The sequence below is a fragment of the Brassica oleracea genome, chromosome C3 (genome assembly GCF_000695525.1).
Source record: "Brassica oleracea var. oleracea cultivar TO1000 chromosome C3, BOL, whole genome shotgun sequence".
Classification (NCBI taxonomy): Eukaryota; Viridiplantae; Streptophyta; class Magnoliopsida; order Brassicales; family Brassicaceae; genus Brassica; species Brassica oleracea.
Window position 1 is genome coordinate 35,556,923 of NC_027750.1, and position 17,456 is coordinate 35,574,378.

Below are 17,456 nucleotides of genomic sequence, written 5' to 3' on the forward strand. Positions count from 1 at the left end.
TCCATTTGGAATGTCTGGAAGACAATATTCGCTTTGGTCAGTTTTCTTAACGACATACAACCTTCCACCAGAGATGTGTATGGGAAAGGAACTGCTTTTCATGAGTATATTGATACTTGGGCCAAAGCATACGAAGAGGTCCCTTGATGTTTTTCTACAGCCTTTGATAGAATAATTGAAGGAATTATGGTCAACAGGCGTGCACCATGCTGAAGACCTCTTGTAACTATTTTTTTCCATGATCTGCATAATTTGCATTTTCTGGGGTTTGAACCTCATACTTTCTGGTGTAGAAGCATTAATGAACCATTAGTTAAACCACCGGACTAAGGGGGCTTCCACGAAACCAAATAAATAGTTTATGCTCTGTTTTCTGGTCTAGACGAATGGCCATACAATACAAGATTGATAACATCAAACGCTAAACTCGTATATACGTTTTAGATTAGCGTTTTGCTTGCCGCGGGAAGAGTTTATGGGTATATCAATCAGGCCTTCGCAAGTAAAAGGGCCTTCCAATTAGCAAATCTAGTCTCTTTAACAATGGGCCCTCAAAACCTGGTGGAGGACTGGGAATTTAAATTTCAAACAGTTTGGGCATGTGGATATTTTTCCTAATTTTTCTAATTAATCGTTCTTGTCGCGATCAATGTTCTAGAAGACAAATACATCAAGAATCTAGTGGAATTAGTTGCTTTCATAGGATAACCAGCTCATCACCTAGGCTTCGTATATAAGTAATTCTTAAGTTAAAGAAACACCAACCCCCTTTTACTTTAGGCTTTTCCATTTTAAGATTTTAGATCGATACATACGAAATCATCATGTTAGTATGTCACTATTCAGATGACCAACCTTTACTAATATATAATTTATATACACATTAACTAGTCCCAAAACTCCACGAACCCTTTTTCTTTTATTCCACAGATTGTTCGTGCTTTTTCGTTGTTTCTTTAACTAATTGTTAGATGATGTAATATTTGTTAGATACTTTTTTGCAAATTGTATTGTTAGATTCTGAAAGACTTGCAAATTTAAACTATTTTGAATATACATATTTTTGTAAGATTTCTTGTCGTTAACGATAAAATAAAAGAATTACTAGACAATTCAAATTAACTAAGAGTGGTCAAAATAGTGGGAAAATGATTATCAACAAACTTATAAAATTAAGTCATATTAAATTCGTAATTGGTAATTGTTTTTGTTTTCCTTTTCTATATGTTAAAATTTTGCTAAAATACTACTGCTGGACGTTTGTTCAAAAAAAAAAATACTACCGCTGGGCTAAAATCGCTACAGAGACTAGACAGCTATCTCATCAAAGCTCTGTCGCGTTTCACACTACACGATTTTTAATATATTCCGTAGCTTGTGAATATCCTTTGTACACGACACACTCTTCTCGTCTATAAAAATTAAAAAATTACACTAAAATACATACATGTGTGTGTACAAAATTCATCATAACATACTACTTTTATATCTCGCTAAGGTTGAATATGGTAGGACTTTAATCATGATCAAGTACCAAAGTTATAATGCTAAAAAAAGATCAGCTACTATCTACACTGAATGTGTGTGTGATTAACAAACTAAAACCGTTATTTCACACAGTAACAAATTTAAAACATAAGTAGATGGTAAAACACAATAAATTTCTTACGTAATTGTAAGGAATTGTTTTTCTTTTGCAACCATAAACTGTTATTATATTCTTTTCTAATAAATTACAGTTAACACACACATTTGTATCTTAATAAACGTATAGCGAGACGCTAACAACACTGTTATAAATCAATAGGTTGTAAACTCTATTCCTTTAGAATATACTCCCTTCGTTTCAATATAGATGATGTTTTAGAATGTTTGTTTTGTTTCAATTTACATGAAGTTTTAAGATTTTAAGGAAGTTTTGAGATTTTAAGGTTAACTTTAACTTTATTGGAAACTGTCCAACCAATTAGATTTTACAGTTTTTTTTATAATTGGTTAACTGATTTTAAAATTATATCTTTAAAATATTTTTCGAGAAAAATGTAATTTTCTTAATCTTTGTGTACTATTATAAAACATCAAGTATTATGAAACGGACGGAGTACTATTTTTGTCAAATTTGATAGAGTGTAAAAAGTGTTACAGCAACCTGAAAAGACAATATACAGTATTAAAAAGTGGTTTAAAAGTTTGGAAAAGTCTCTCATTAAATTGTCCGGAGTCCTCTTGTTTTTCAATACCGACACTCGACTAAACTCGACTCTCCACACTTCACCAGTCACCCAATTAACAACAGTAATATGTCATTAAAGATTAATAACACTAAATATAACTTGTATCTCTTGTTCACGATGTAAAATAATAAAAATGCTGACCCACATCGATACTAATTTAAGATCCGGTGGGTTTAAAGCAAAGCAAGTTGCATAGCCAACTAGTGGACCGACGTCTTCAACTTTTATATTATTATTATACTAGGTTAAGATATGCGCTTTACGCAGGTTAAATATTATATATATAAATTATTTTATATATTATATGTTTATAGCATATTATGAAATAATAAATATATATTGAATAATTAAAATGTCATTATCTACTATTTATATAATTAAATTGGGGCGAACATATAAATAAATTTAATAAATCGAAAAAATATTTTTTCTATTTAATATGATATATAATTAAATTTAAATGATAGTAACATATATGGTATATGTTAATATTAATATTTATTAGATGACACTTTTTGCTCATATTTTTTTTTATTATTTGTATCTGTTATAGCAAAAAGTCTAAATTAGTGACAATAAAATTTCACTGTGTGAATAGTGGTTTAAGTAATTTATAATATTTTAAAAAATTAAGTTGTCAATATTTTTTCAAATTTTTTATCAAAAAAATGTTCAAAGTAAATTTCAAAATTACGATATTTATGTATTTTTATATGGCATATAGTTTAATTTAAAATGATACATGTATTTATATATCTTTTATTTTTTATACTTATTAAATAAGACTTTTAACTTATATTATTTTTCAATTATTTGTATCATGTCATAACAAAAGTTTTAAATCATAAATCACAAAATTTGAATGTAAAACTTTTAACAGTTTTAGTAATTTATACTCGTTTTTAAAAATTTAAAATATAATATATAAATAATTTTTTTAATTTTTATTATATAGTTACAATGATTGTTTAATTTATTTTAATAGCTTAAAATTAAACAAATATAATTATAATACATACTTATTTTTATCAAATCTTTATTATTCAAAATCATTAATTTTCATATATATTTTAGCCACATTAGGTAATTCCGTAATCTTATTTTAGAAAATAATGAATCATATTAATAATGTATTTATTGTGGTTTAATAAAAAGTTTATTATATATTTAAATGGACTAACTTATTTCTCTAAGAATTCTAAGAATCATTCTACTGATAATACGTGACTAAAAAAAATGTTGCAATGTTTCTGAAATAATAAAATAATATATAGGAGATCTGCATTATATATAACACCACCCATGACCCATGTCTGTACTGTAGTATTAAAATGAATGGTTGGTCCAGTGTATTAATACTAGATTGATTATGACATCTTAATTGGAAAATATCAACTCTACTGTAGGGAGTTCATTTCGACCTTACCAAAAATCTATAGACCATAGTTTACATTATTTTAATTTTTAACCATACCACTAATTAATCGAAGAAACAAAAAACACAAGTGAAAACAAATTAGCTAATACATATTTTGAGTCCATAATCACGGTTCAACTTTAACTATTGAATCCTTACGGTAACTATGGAGCATATATAAAATTTCTATATGGTTTAATATATAGTATACGATACCGGCTCCAGAGTAGTCGAGCTGACTAAAAAAAACTTTAACTCATCAAGATCCTGGATGCTCTCTTAAGCCGGTGTATAACACTAACCATTGAAAATTGCTTTCATGAAACCAAAAAAATAATAATAATAATAAAAATCAGCATTTCATGAAAGCAATTTTCAGCATTTTTGGTAACATGTTAAGATATTTTAATTATTTTTTTTAATAAAATTCCCCTAAAATTCTTGAAATAACTTCAGACATATCCACACTAACCATTGTAAATTGCTTTCATACAATTCTGATTTTCTTTTGTAAAATGTTAAGATATTTTGATTATTTTTAATAAAAATCTTCTTAAAATTTACCAAAAAAAATCCCCCTAAATTTTTTGAAATAAGGTCTTTTCTAATCCAACTCCAAAACACTTTTTACTGTAATTTTGACACAAAAATTTTCTCTAATCCAACACTAAAAATCACACATTGTTAGTGCAACACTATAATTTTACACTAAATTTGGTATGATACTATTCATCACACTAAAATACTATTTATTCCACGAAAACACTATTTATTTAATTTGTTAATAAAATAAACAATTAAATAAATGACAAATAAAAATAAAAATATATATAATACTATAAAATAGTTTTTAATGTGAAGTTTAGCGTTATAGCTGAAGAAATTTTTTTTTTTAATACCGAAATTCCATTAAATTAGCGTGGTTTGGACGTTAAAATAGTATTATGGGTTGGATGCTTTTACTCAAGCCATATCAGGGTTAAGCTGTCGTCTTATTTAAAACCCGGAGAAGGACTGTTAGTTCATCTCCCTCTCTCTCTCTTCTATTCTCCTCTCTGTTATAAATTAGGATTCTCAGGAAAACAAAAATATATATACGCCTCAGGTTTATATTTTCCCGATAGAGAAAATTCGATGATTTGAGTTTAGTTTTTTCTTTCTTGAAAGGTGTCTTGACAGCCCAGTAGAGTCTTTCTTAGATGAGCAAATATACTTCTTTGGAGAAGAAGAGCATGTATTAGTTGTAGATAGATTCTGATCGAACGTTACTACTCAAACGATCACGGTCTTGATATAGTCATTAAACATAAAACATGTTTGCCCTTTGTGCGCCTTACTAACTCGTTCTCGATCTCAATACTTCCCGGCCAAACAAGATGAAGAGATCACGTGGGAGCTCCGATTCTTTATCCGGGTTCTTACCAATTTGCCACCCTGCAACAGGTAAAAACAAAATACTTAATTTCTTTGAATTTTCCGATCCAGTGTTCGTTATGTATCTGTTTCAATGAGGTTAGGATTTTTTATATATTGCAGTTCTGTATATCTTGATGTTGATTAGTGATTACATACCAATGAAATGTAGAATTAGCTAGAGCTACAAGTCGAGATTTTCTGTTTAACTAATTTGATTTGCTGACCAAAAAAAAATTAATTTGATTTTTTTACCAACAATTAATTTAATATTTTAAAACTGGTAAAAATATGTGTTCTGACAAATCATATTATCGAGACATTATACTGACAAGGTTTTGTTGTGTAATGTATTCATTCATGACATCATATCGATTTAAATTATCCGTTCAGATTAGTTACGTTTTTTAATACACTACCCTGATTAATGATTTTATCAGACAATCAACTAAGTCCAAGACCAACAGCCACCGGCTTTCTCTATTCTGGTAGCGGAGACCACTCCCCGATGTTTGACTGTCTAGGAGATGGAAGTCTAGAGGACATCACCGTCGGACACGCGTCGTCTACGGCGGCAACGGAGAAAAAGCGGCGATTGAGTGTAGAACAAGTGAAAGCATTAGAGAAGAATTTCGAGATTGATAACAAGTTAGAGCCTGAGAGGAAAGTGAAACTGGCTCAAGAGATTGGGCTGCAACCACGACAAGTGGCGATCTGGTTTCAGAACCGCCGTGCTCGGTGGAAGACAAAGCAGCTTGAACGCGATTACGGTGTTCTCAAGTCAAACTTTGACTCACTCAAACGCAGCCGCGACTCCCTTCAACGTGATAACGATTCTCTCCATGCAGAGGTATAATTTTGTGTTTTTTTTAATTGACACTTTTGATTAATTTGAACGTTTTATGTACCCAAAAATCGAATGTGGGATGTAATTAATAACAATTTAGAGAACCTATAATATCTATAAATATTACATTCCCGCAGATTAAACAGCTGAGAGCAAAACTTAACGTGGACGGTATCAGCAGAAGCAGTAGTAACGCGTCGACGGAAGAAAACGTCTTAGTAAAGGCGGATGAAACGGTGATGCCTAGTAACGAAGTCTTAGAGCTAAACCAGCGTCCTTTGCCACCGCCACCACATATTCCTACGGAAGCTCCGGCATTGGAGCTTGAATACGAGATGTTGAGCATTTTCCCACGTGCGGAAATCTTCAGAGAAGATCCTGCTGATAGTAGCGACTCAAGCGCTATTCTGAACGATGATTATAGTCCCACGGCGGCTGAAGCGGCCCCGGCTACGGCAGTTGAAATGTCGACGATGGGATGTTTTGGACAATTTGTGAAAATGGAAGAGCATGAAGATCTTTTTAGTGGAGAGGAAGCTTGCAAGTTGTTTGCAGATAATGAGCAGTGGTATTGTTGAGGATAAAATTGTGACAAAACACACAATGGTGGGGATAAAATTGAAACTTTTGAAAATTGTAGGGCACTTATGAAAATATTTCTCAAGGGATTGAGAAATTTAATTGTCTTAAAAGCAAGTTCATTGGTTAGAAATCCTTAGGGATTCTAATAAATAAATTAGTAATTGATTTTATGATTTGAAAAGTTTAGAACATATGTTAGTTTAATTAATTTTTTCACCGTCCAATGGAGAACCTCTTTGAAGTTCTTAATTTTTTTTTTAAAGAAAATACAGTAAGCAAGCGAGACAAGAAGTAAAACAACTCTTTTTACTTTATATTGATCATGAAAGGTGAAACACAAGCAAACACAACTCTAACAAAACAGTGATCTCGGGTTTGTCTGCATCGGTGCCAAATCAAAAGCAGACTAACTGCTACTGTAAAACAAGACAGTGAACACAAGCAGACTTTCCAACATACAAAGCAAGACAATGAACACAAGCAAACCATCACAATATTTAAGATAGATCACAATGTTAACCAGCAAAAGAGAAACATACTTTAACCATTACAGAAACATACTTTAACCATTACAGACTCAGACACAAAGCATTAAGACAAACAAACTGAGACACAAATCATAAAGACAAACAGAGCGACAAAGAAAGTAAAATTAAAACCTTGGTTTAAATGGAACTAAATTTCGAAACTATCACAGAGCCTTAACAAATTTTATCTTCTTGTTAAGCATTGCTTAGATTGTTTAAATGGATCTAAATTTCGAAACTTATTTCACTTTGAAACAAAAGCATCATCAATTGTTAAACAAACCAACACAAGATCATCATCATCACTTGTTAAACGAATCTTAAGCATCATCACTTGTTAAAATCAACCAACCCAAACTCTGTTTCTATGCTAAAGTTTCGATATTTTCAACAGATACTACTGTAAAATATTTCACCTTCCTCGAGATCATCAGATAAATTACCATCGACATTAGTTTTAAACCGTTTTTAAGAAAGCAGACAAGGGATGTTCGTGTACTTACAGTCTGATCTCGCCTCTTGTATGAGTTTCATCCTTGCCTCGATCCTTGCTTTCACTTGAAGCTGATTCCTTTGAAGAAGTCGCTTCTCTTTTCTGATCCTCATCATAGTCTAACCGAAGGAGATCGACATCATAATCAACAGAAAAGATTGAGAAATAGAAGAATCGACAGAGAAGATGGAAAGATCGAAGAATGGACAGAAAATCGCCAGAAAGAAGATGGAAAGATCGAAGAAGGAGGAGGAAAAAAATCGGATTTCTTGTGAAACCCTGAAACAGAGAGAGAGAGAGAGAGAGAGAGAGGGAGAGGCTGGCACGTAAAGTTTCTTATCAATCTTTAAAATCCTAATTTAAGAGGCGTTCCTTTTTTTTTTTTTTTTACTACAACCATTGTTACAAACTAAAGCCCACAGAACAGGCAACTAGAACCCACACAGGGGCAGCTTATATGATCAAAGAACAAGAACACATACATTACTGCAAAAGAAAATTCCAAACCCCCCAATGATAGTAGTACACTAAGCTTGCAATAGCTTCTGAACGAGATTTATCGTTGTCGCCCTCGGCCCACCTAACGATAACATCAACCTCTACAACATCGAGAGCACACCTCTCCAAGCCAACGAAACCAGACTTTATAACCCGGCAAGATACATCCACTCTAGGACCACATTCTCTTCCGGATACTGCAGCGACACAACTTCATTGCATCCAAGCTACGCCTCAATAAAAGTCTTACAAAGAACACCCCAATCTCAACAGATTTGGAGATCAACGAGGTCAAACCCGTCAACGACAACCGAACACATAAGAGACCGGCAGCTACAGACGGGAAAGCGTTCACACCATCATCAAGAACCCGAAAACAGTACAAGCTTAAGACCAAAAACCACCAGAGGGTCCACTAATTTTCCGAGAAAGATAACAGCCAAAAGACTATCTAAACTTCATGAAAAGCACATAACTAAAAATAAAACTAGATCTACTTGCTGGATAAGAAGCCGGAACAGAGCCCACAACCTTCAGAGACGAGATCCACAAAAACTCGCTTAACCACCACATCCACAACGAACCGATTCAGACAAAGAACCAAGGACGAGTGTTTCACGCGCTTCACGCGCCTACACGAACCGGACCGTGCGGTTAAACCGAGGCGGATAGATCTGAGCCCTCAGGATAGGAAGCCACTGGTAGGGTTGAGGGAGTTACTGCTGCATCATCACCTCGTCAGATTTGGGGCTCACACCCCAACATCGAAGCGGAGCTCAAACGGTGGACCGTTGCTTCATCATACAACAAGGAGACCAAGGATCTTGCAAAGAAACATAACACGAGGAAAGGCTCAACGCCGTGGCTCGAGAGCCAACGGACGCTGGCCCGAACAGAAATCACCGGCTGAGTCTCCTCGCCTTTCTCTTCTTATCTTCTTTGTTCTTCCTTATAAGAGGCGTTCCTTTAACTTTTTTTCTTTTTTTATTTATTTTTTGTTTTTTTTTTTTTAGAATCCCATCTAAGAATCTCCTATGGACATGGTCTAAGTAAACCAACGAAAGATAGCACGCGGTTTCATGCACGTGCAGTGCAGCTATATGCAAGAGTTGCAAGGATATTTAAGAGAGTATGAAAAGTTTTTTTTTTGTTAAGTAGGTTTATTAGCGTATGAAAAATTCTTAAATTAAATAATCTGGAGAAAACAAATTACCTGAAGATGAAATCAGTTTTCTCGAAGGTTATTTTACTTAGCCCCTTTGAATGCAATAATAAAAATCTTTAAATTTATTAGAAAAATATCTTTATAATTAAATAAATAAATTAATTAAAACAAGAAAGAAAAAAAAGAAAAAGTTCTGAAAGAAAAAGTTCTGAAAGAAAAACTTTTAAAAACTCTTAGGAAATTCAAATAACATTTGTCAATCATCTGATAAAGGAAAGTTTAAATAAAATTATGTAATATGATACTATTATTTTTTTCTTTTAGAAACTCTTATGGTATGTAATTGATGGAACTATTCTTTACATAATTTTTTTTTTCTTTTTTTTATTAACCTGGGTTTTCCAGACCCATGGAGAGGCTCAGACTAATATCCAAAGGAAGGTGCAGTCCACGGATAGATTCTTTCTCCGGGTATTCAAATGGACCCTAAAGCATAGGCACATATCCGTGTTAGGTAACCAGGATAATTGTGACTTAATTTCGCGCAGCAGATGGATCGAACCTGAAACGTGTTGGCGTTTCAGTCCCGTCTCCTTACCAGTCGACCACAACCAAGATTTTTTTTTTTTGAAAGAACAGCTTTAGAAACACACGAAGTTACGACTATTCTATTTTTGTTTATTTCATCCAGGGCCGGCTCTGAGATTTATGGGGCCGTAGGCGGTTTTTAAAAAATTCCAGCTAAAAATTTCTTTTAGTAAATTTGGGGGCCTAAACAAATTTTAGGGGTTTTTTTCTATGTAATTTTTTCCAAACTTTTTGGGAGCTTAAGGCCAATGTTTCGTTAGGCTTTGCCCAGGACCGGTTCTGATTTCATCGTCAGATAGTGACTAGCAATTGCAGCATGTAGAAGATCATTATTAGATGGATTAGTATCAAAAGGTTCAACATTCAAAATCACCAAACATTCAAAACCATAGAAAACAAAAACGTTCGATGATGTACGATTGTTCTTTTCATGGTCTTTTTGAAATTTTCTGAGTAAAGGCACGGAGATAAACACATGAAAAGCCGAGCCACCTAGTTGGATCACCCTAAATATCCGTGTTTGTTTCTAGCCGTTCCTTTTTCTTCTTTAATTAGTTGCTTTTCACCTAAAATATTTCATTTCAAATGCCTTTTGTTTAAAAGAAAAGAAACACCTTAGAATACCCTAATTTTTTTTATTGAAAATATAGCACTAAAAAGATCGAAAAAATTCTACTAAAAAGATCAACAACGTTTATACCCTTACGGTAAACTAATTTAGAATTATAGTTTAAATTTGAGAAATAGAATCGAAAAATGGAGTTAATGATTTTAAATAATAATCGTAATTTCTGAAAATGAAAAATATATTTTTATTTAAAATGTATATTCATATTTGTATATCAATAAAGTAAGGAGATTAGGAGATTAATGAAAAATATTTAATGAAATATTTTTGGATTTATAGTTTTTTTACCTTTTTAATGAATTTTTTTTGGTCATTTTTTTTCTTATGTGTTTTTTTAATCAAAAAACATATTTTAAATTTTTAGAAGATTTTTCCATAAAAACTTTGTGTCAAATAAATACTTATGTTTAAAATTTGATATTTCAAAATAAATGTAAATGGTATTTTATATTTCAATGTAACTTTTAACTTTATCAAAAAATTTGTAACCAATGATATTTTATAACTGATTGAATATTTTTATTTTATTTTAATTTTTATTTAGCCAAACACTTTATTTATATTTAATGATACATTTTAAGTAAAAACCAGTTTTTTTTATAGTTGTGCAATTAACCTAAAATTACATATATTTTGGAACAAAGAGTATAAGAAATTTTTTATTAGAATGATAAGATATGTAACAAAGCTCGATTGATCTTCTTAGGCGATGTTTTCACTTATCTATTGATTTTCTTTGACAAAAGGGGAATTAGGCTGTATAACCATCAAACAAATTATAATTCATTGTATGACAAAAAGACCTAGTTTGCAAATATGTATTGCGTCTTGTATAATAATGCAATTATACCTTTGTATATAACCGGCGAAACCTGCACAAAGAAAACAAAATTTAATTAATAATTTGTAACTGTTAAAAGTAAAATGTGGTCTTTCATTACTCACACATCTTTTTGAATTGAATTTTTTCTCACCAAAAGAACAATCAATTGTTCTAAAGAAGATAGAACGATGAAGTCATAGACGGTGAGCACACACAACAACTCTTTCATTTCTTTTCATTTTTTTTCTTAAATCAATTGATTCTCACAATCATGCTTTTGTTTTCATACTCTGTTTTTGTTTTTGTTTTTGTTTTATAGATCCAGTGGTGAAGAACAGACAACGATGAAAGCGTAGACGGTGAGCACACAACAACTCTTTCATTTTTTTTCCCTTTTTTTCTTAAATCAATTGATTCTCACAATCATGCTTTTGTTTCCATACTTTGTTTTCGTTTCTGTTTTTGTTTTACAGACCTAGTGGTGAAGAACAACGACGGCGAGTCGGTAAAAGCATCGTCGTGTCGGGAAAAAGATAGGAGATGAAGACGATCTCTATATGGTGGTGAATAATAATGATGGTGAACGAAATGAATGTGTATCAGCCTGTCTAAAAAATAAGAATTGAAAGAGATGAACTCGCCGCCTATACTGTATTCGGTGAAATGAATAGTATAGTATATATTCTTAAGCATAGCTACCTATGTACGGTTATCATACTATTTGAGAAATATTTCTATACTACTCCCTAAAAAATAATAATATGTCATGTTTTTAAATTTGATAGGTCTCTTCTTTGTCATTTTGTGTGATTGATTGTAATATGAAATTCTTCTTTCGAGTGTTGGACAAATTTGATTATTTGGAACATTCGTTTACTATACTACTTAGACTATATGGAATATAAGATATGCAACATGTTAACCAAGTAAATGTGCTTCCAAGTGTTTAATATTAAAAAACAATTTATAGATTGTATTTGGGTTTATAGGTTCATTCCTTGGGTTTAGATTTACTAAGTAAAGGTTTGGGTATAGTAAACCATATTATATACATTCTATTTGGGTTTATACTTCCTTGATTAGGGTTTAGCTTAATCTATTTATTTAGGTTTAGGGTTTAGTAATTAGGATTTAGAGTTTAAAGTTTAGTATTTAGTAGTTGGTAGTTGGGATTGAGATCAGCATTAACTTCTTACATGCAATTATAAACATTTCATAATTTCATCAGTTTGTACTATTCTATTTATTGATTAGTGATTAGTTGATTGGGTTTAATGATTAGTTGATTGGGTTTAGTTTATGTACGATTGGGATTGACATTGAAGCAAACATTACCACCTTCCATGAAGGTATAGCCATATCAACATTTGAGAAATATGGTATTTTGTTCCATTCTATTTGGGTTTAGGGTTTATACTTGAGTTTAGGGTTTAATGATTAAGATTTAGGGTTTAGTATTTGGAAGGTAGGGTTGAGGTTTGAGTTTAGTGACCCTATCATTATCGTTCCATTTCTTGATTAATAAAGAATGTTCTATTTTGTTCCCCAATATGTATTATACTATTTGTTCCATTCTATTTGGGTTTAGGGTTTAGTAATTAGGATTTAGGGTTTAGTATTTGAAAAATATAAGTTGAGGTTTGGGTTTAGTGATAGAAGTTTAGGGTTTAGTATTCAAAAGTTAGATATGTAATTAGGATTTAGAAGTTGTGTGTTGGGTTAGAGCCCTACACTGTTTAAAAGTTAGGTCTGGATTTAGTTTAATATTATACTATTTTCATATTTTGATAATTGAGTTTAGGGCTGATAATTAAGGTTTATATTTAGGTTTAGTATTTTAAAGTTTGGTTTGTGTTTAGCCTTTAAAAGTTGTATATTGGGTTAATATGGAATACATTCTTTATTGAAAAGTCTTATATTTTATATATTTATTTTAGTGTCATTCAATCACCTAACTATAGTTTATATTTGGATTATGATTTATGATTCAGTATTTAGAAGTTGGGATAGTATCTAGTATTTAAGGATTATGGATGTGGTTTTAGTACATACTTCGTGTGCTGTACTACTTCGTGTGATATGCAATATAACATTTAGTACATCATATGTGGTCAATAAATATGTAACGTGGATGTCTCTTTTTTCTCCACTCGACCATATTTTTCTTTGTCTACGTAATCTCACCTTTTTCCTTTTCACCTGCTACTTGTACGAGAAAAAATTAAAATCGGATCGAAAGACACAATTATTAATTATCTAATTATGTCAAAATCAATGACCTGCACTTAGTTATCTTCCTAAACTTAGCTATTTCGCAAATTCACCCTTGACAAAATTCATATATTATACTACATCTGAAATTCATATAATAATAATATGTCTATATCTTTTTTTTTTTTTGGTCAAAATAATATGTCTATATCTAAACATGAATTTGCAAGAGTAACTAAAATTTTGTTAAAAACTAACAAAATAAAGAAAAAAATTGAAATGTCAGACAAGAGAGGAAGCGGAGAGATGCACATGGGATTCTGTTCCACGAGTTTCAGAAGATATTTGTTTTCTGGGTCTTTATCTCCTTGCGGCGATCCTTACCCTATCCACCGAACTTCAAGACGTTTTAGCCGTAGACGTGTTAGATTTGTAGGAGATCTTCTCTTATCGAACCTATTCTTGATGTTGGATTTTAGAGAAGGCCAAAAAAACAAAAGCTAGGGTAGGGCACGCCTATTAGCCAGTGGACCCCGAGAGACTTTTGCATTCTCCCTTTCGGACAAAGACATTGGTGTATAGGCATGTGATGTAGGACCTAGTTTACATCGAACACGTCGCGTCACCGTGTATGTCACACGTATATCTCGCAAAGTCCTCTCCGGCTATTTCTTTTCATCCTGTTGTTCTTTGATAAATTTACACAGTTATGGTTATAACATACACGTGCATGTAATCATTCACCGCCGTCAAAAAGATATTTTCTGGTCAACAAAAGAAGTTGGCTCCTCACTAATGACATCTTATTTATTAGAAAAATTAAAGCTGAATTGCATTCGGATTTGGAATTCGACGTAACTTGCGGTAAAAGTTATATTGTATAAACTGTGTTAAATTTACCGTAAAATTAACAATTACCATTTTATTAAAACTTATAACTGATAAATTTTTTGATAAATAAGTTGTAGTATAAATTTTCAATAACATAACTGAATATAAAACACACATAAATTGAGAAATATTTTCTAAAAATAAATAAACCATTAAGCTATTTTAAAAGTAAATAAAAATTATTTTAAATAAGTATAAATATTTTGAAAATTAATTTTCAACATATATTACTTTCTAAATATTATAGTCACTAATAATACTATTTTTTCCAATATCAATAATAAATTAAATTAAAATAATAAGATGGAACAGTTTCGAACTAACATAATCTACACTTTGGGCCGAGGCACAGATTTTGAATGAACAAAAGGCGGTACCACAGTTAGAGGTTACGATTCTTCCGTCAATTCCCAGAAAATGGTGTTTCACAGATGGATCCTGGAAAGAGGAAGAAATTTTTTCTTGTCAGGATTAGTTTAGTATTTTAGAAAGATTTGAGAGGTTGATGGAGGCAAAGAATGTCCGAGCTACTCTCTCTCCTCTTAATGCAGAGATGGAAGCGCTATTATGGGATATGAAATGTATGAAAAACTTACGATAATTTCAGGTTACGTTTGCAATGAATTGTTTTCAATTGGTGAAGATGGTTTCAGAACCAGAAGAATGACCACCCTTTGCAAGTTATTTGGAAGATATTAAGAGCCTAAAAGTTTCTTCCGATCAGAGATTATCTACGTACCGAAGACGCAAAATAAAAAGGTGGATAGCCTAGCACGCAGTGCCAGGAAGCAAACATCTTTCGTTGTTCACATGGATCAATATCTCCCGGTGTGGTTCACAGAGTCAGTATGAGTCTGTAAAGTTGATGACAAAAATAAAATAAAAAATAATAGGATGAACTAATTTTTTTTAAAAAAACAATACTAGCAAACAAATTTAGGGTCAGTTCTTGAGTTATTCATTTGTTTGTTCTATGGTTAAGTTCTGCCAGAATATCATATTTATCTATTTTCAAAGAGTTCTGGAGTTGCTTTGTTAGAGCCGTCAAGGTCAATTTTCTCAGGTTTTCTTCAGAACCCATGGCAAAGGTGAGATTTTACTCTGTAAATCTCGTACCAGTGTAGAATTCTCCCTATGATAGTTTAGATTTCAAATTATGTTTCGTCTGTTTGAATTAAGTATGTTTGAATCTTGATTGGTAGTTAATTCATTCATTTTAAACCGGAACGAGGGGTCTAGAGGATTCAACCATTGATTGGACTGTGTGATGTTAAGTGATGGTATATATATATATATATATATATATATATGTATGCATAGTTATGAGTAGGGACTTTATGCGAGGGCGGAGGCTCAGAGATGTTTGGGCTAGCGACGCTACTGTGTTGTGCGGGCGGGGGCTCATAGACGTCTGGGCTAGCGAGTAGCGACGCTACTTGTGATGGGCGTGTGGTGCAAAGACGTTTGTACCATCGACGCTACTGGGTTAGGCAGGGGTACAGAGACTTATTGTATTAGCGACGACACATATTTATATATTTGTATGAAGAGAATGAGGGGTGTATGATCTAGTTACGCACTATCAGCACATTGTATGTTGTGTGTGATGCTTTAGGCATCTTGGTTGTTCATGTTAGAGCAAAACTTCCATAGTGGAAGTTCTATTTATCCATGTTAGTGGTTTGCGTGTTTAGCATCCCATACTTCATTCGGTGATTTCCATGCTATTCATCCCTCTTTTCTTCTTTTTTCAGATGAGACTAACGAGCAGAAGTGCTTGCTATCAGACTTGCGATTTTTATGCTTTTATCAATATTTTTGAAATTTATCTATTTTATTGGATTATGGTTTTTGGAGACGAATTATGAGGACTAATAAATGAAGATTTCAAGAATATTATTTATTATTTTATTTTAGAAAGTGTTACATTTTTATAAATGTTCATAAATAGTTTCAAACAAAAATAAACTTAGATATTGCTATAATTGTGGAATTGTAACCATAAATAATATTAAAATCTTACAAAGCAAACAAATTTTTTTTTGCAAAAGTAACTTGATACACGGGGTTTGAAAACTCATTATTTTCATTTGTATTTTTAGACAGAAAAACAATTAAATTTGTAACTCAATTTCTAAAACATGGAATTTTGGTTGATGTTTGTTTAAATTTTGAGTTAATAAATTTACAAAGACTATAAGTCAAAATTTTAATTCAACTACAACACATATTAAATTAAATTTAAAATAAAAAAATTGAATCTGTAACATTTTTAAGTTATTAGTTATTTAAACTTTTAACTCAAAGTAAATCAACAACACCACATGTTACCAATCATAACCGTTATTATTACAAAAGTTTATAACAGAGAATAAACCGTGTAAAACTTTACAATATACAAAGTAATAAAGCTCCTTCGTTAAGGAACTGAGAAAAGATGTTGGCCAACAAGAGCAATAGCAAGAAAAATAAATTTCGGGTAAGTGCAAGACAAGATAAAATTGATAAAGGGTTAACGATCTATTAATAAACAAAACAAAAAGTGTAAATCAGAGCTGTTTAACAAACAAATATGTTTTTTTTAGAATTTATAGACTAATCAAAAGCTCTTCAACAAACAAATAAATATCTCTTAAAATGAATCCTTAAGTAAGAGATAGAGATTGGGTTAATTGATATAGTTATCTTTAAGTAGAGATTTGATTACCTCTTAAGGTGAATATCTTTTGTAAAAAATGTATTATTGGTAACCAATTGGTTATTGCCGTAATAATTATTTACATTAATTATGCTAACTATATTTTATATTGGTTTTCTTTTTGTTTTCAATAAGCAATTCGATTTGCATGGCCAGCTAGGGGACCGATTCAATTAAACAACTTGGTTAAAAAATGGAAAAATTGTTTTTTAGAGCAAAAAAAATGATAACTATATTTTTTGGACTAATATCTATTTTGTGTTATTTTTGTCTATAATACTCTTTAATATTTTTGAAATTAAATTTAATAAATAGTTTTATAAACAAAAAAAAAATAAAAAAAATAGTAACTATTGATAAAATACATATATGAACTTAATGGTATTTTTTCAGTTTTAAAAATGTTTAAATCATAATTTTCAGATTATGTTCTAAATAAAG

General features: G+C 31.4%; 1 protein-coding gene across 1 annotated transcript; it reads left to right on the forward strand.

Moving 5' to 3' along the window:
- The first annotated feature begins 4,653 nt into the window (after positions 1-4,653).
- On the forward strand, positions 4,654-6,592 carry LOC106328244 (homeobox-leucine zipper protein ATHB-5-like). Its single transcript, XM_013766645.1, has 3 exons — positions 4,654-5,094; positions 5,505-5,914; positions 6,049-6,592. The coding sequence occupies exons 1-3, from the start codon at positions 5,028-5,030 to the stop codon at positions 6,487-6,489; spliced, it is 918 nt and encodes a 305-aa protein (XP_013622099.1). The 5' UTR covers positions 4,654-5,027; the 3' UTR covers positions 6,490-6,592.
- Positions 6,593-17,456: the final 10,864 nt, after the last annotated feature.

Bases quoted from the DNA above. Each gene is read 5' to 3' on its own strand.
- LOC106328244 (XM_013766645.1), top strand. From the start codon at position 5,028: ATGAAGAGATCACGTGGGAGCTCCGATTCTTTATCCGGGTTCTTACCA. The intron at 5,095-5,504 runs GTAAAAACAAAA...TGATTTTATCAG, and splicing joins AATTTGCCACCCTGCAACAG to ACAATCAACTAAGTCCAAGA. The intron at 5,915-6,048 runs GTATAATTTTGT...ACATTCCCGCAG, and splicing joins ACGATTCTCTCCATGCAGAG to ATTAAACAGCTGAGAGCAAA.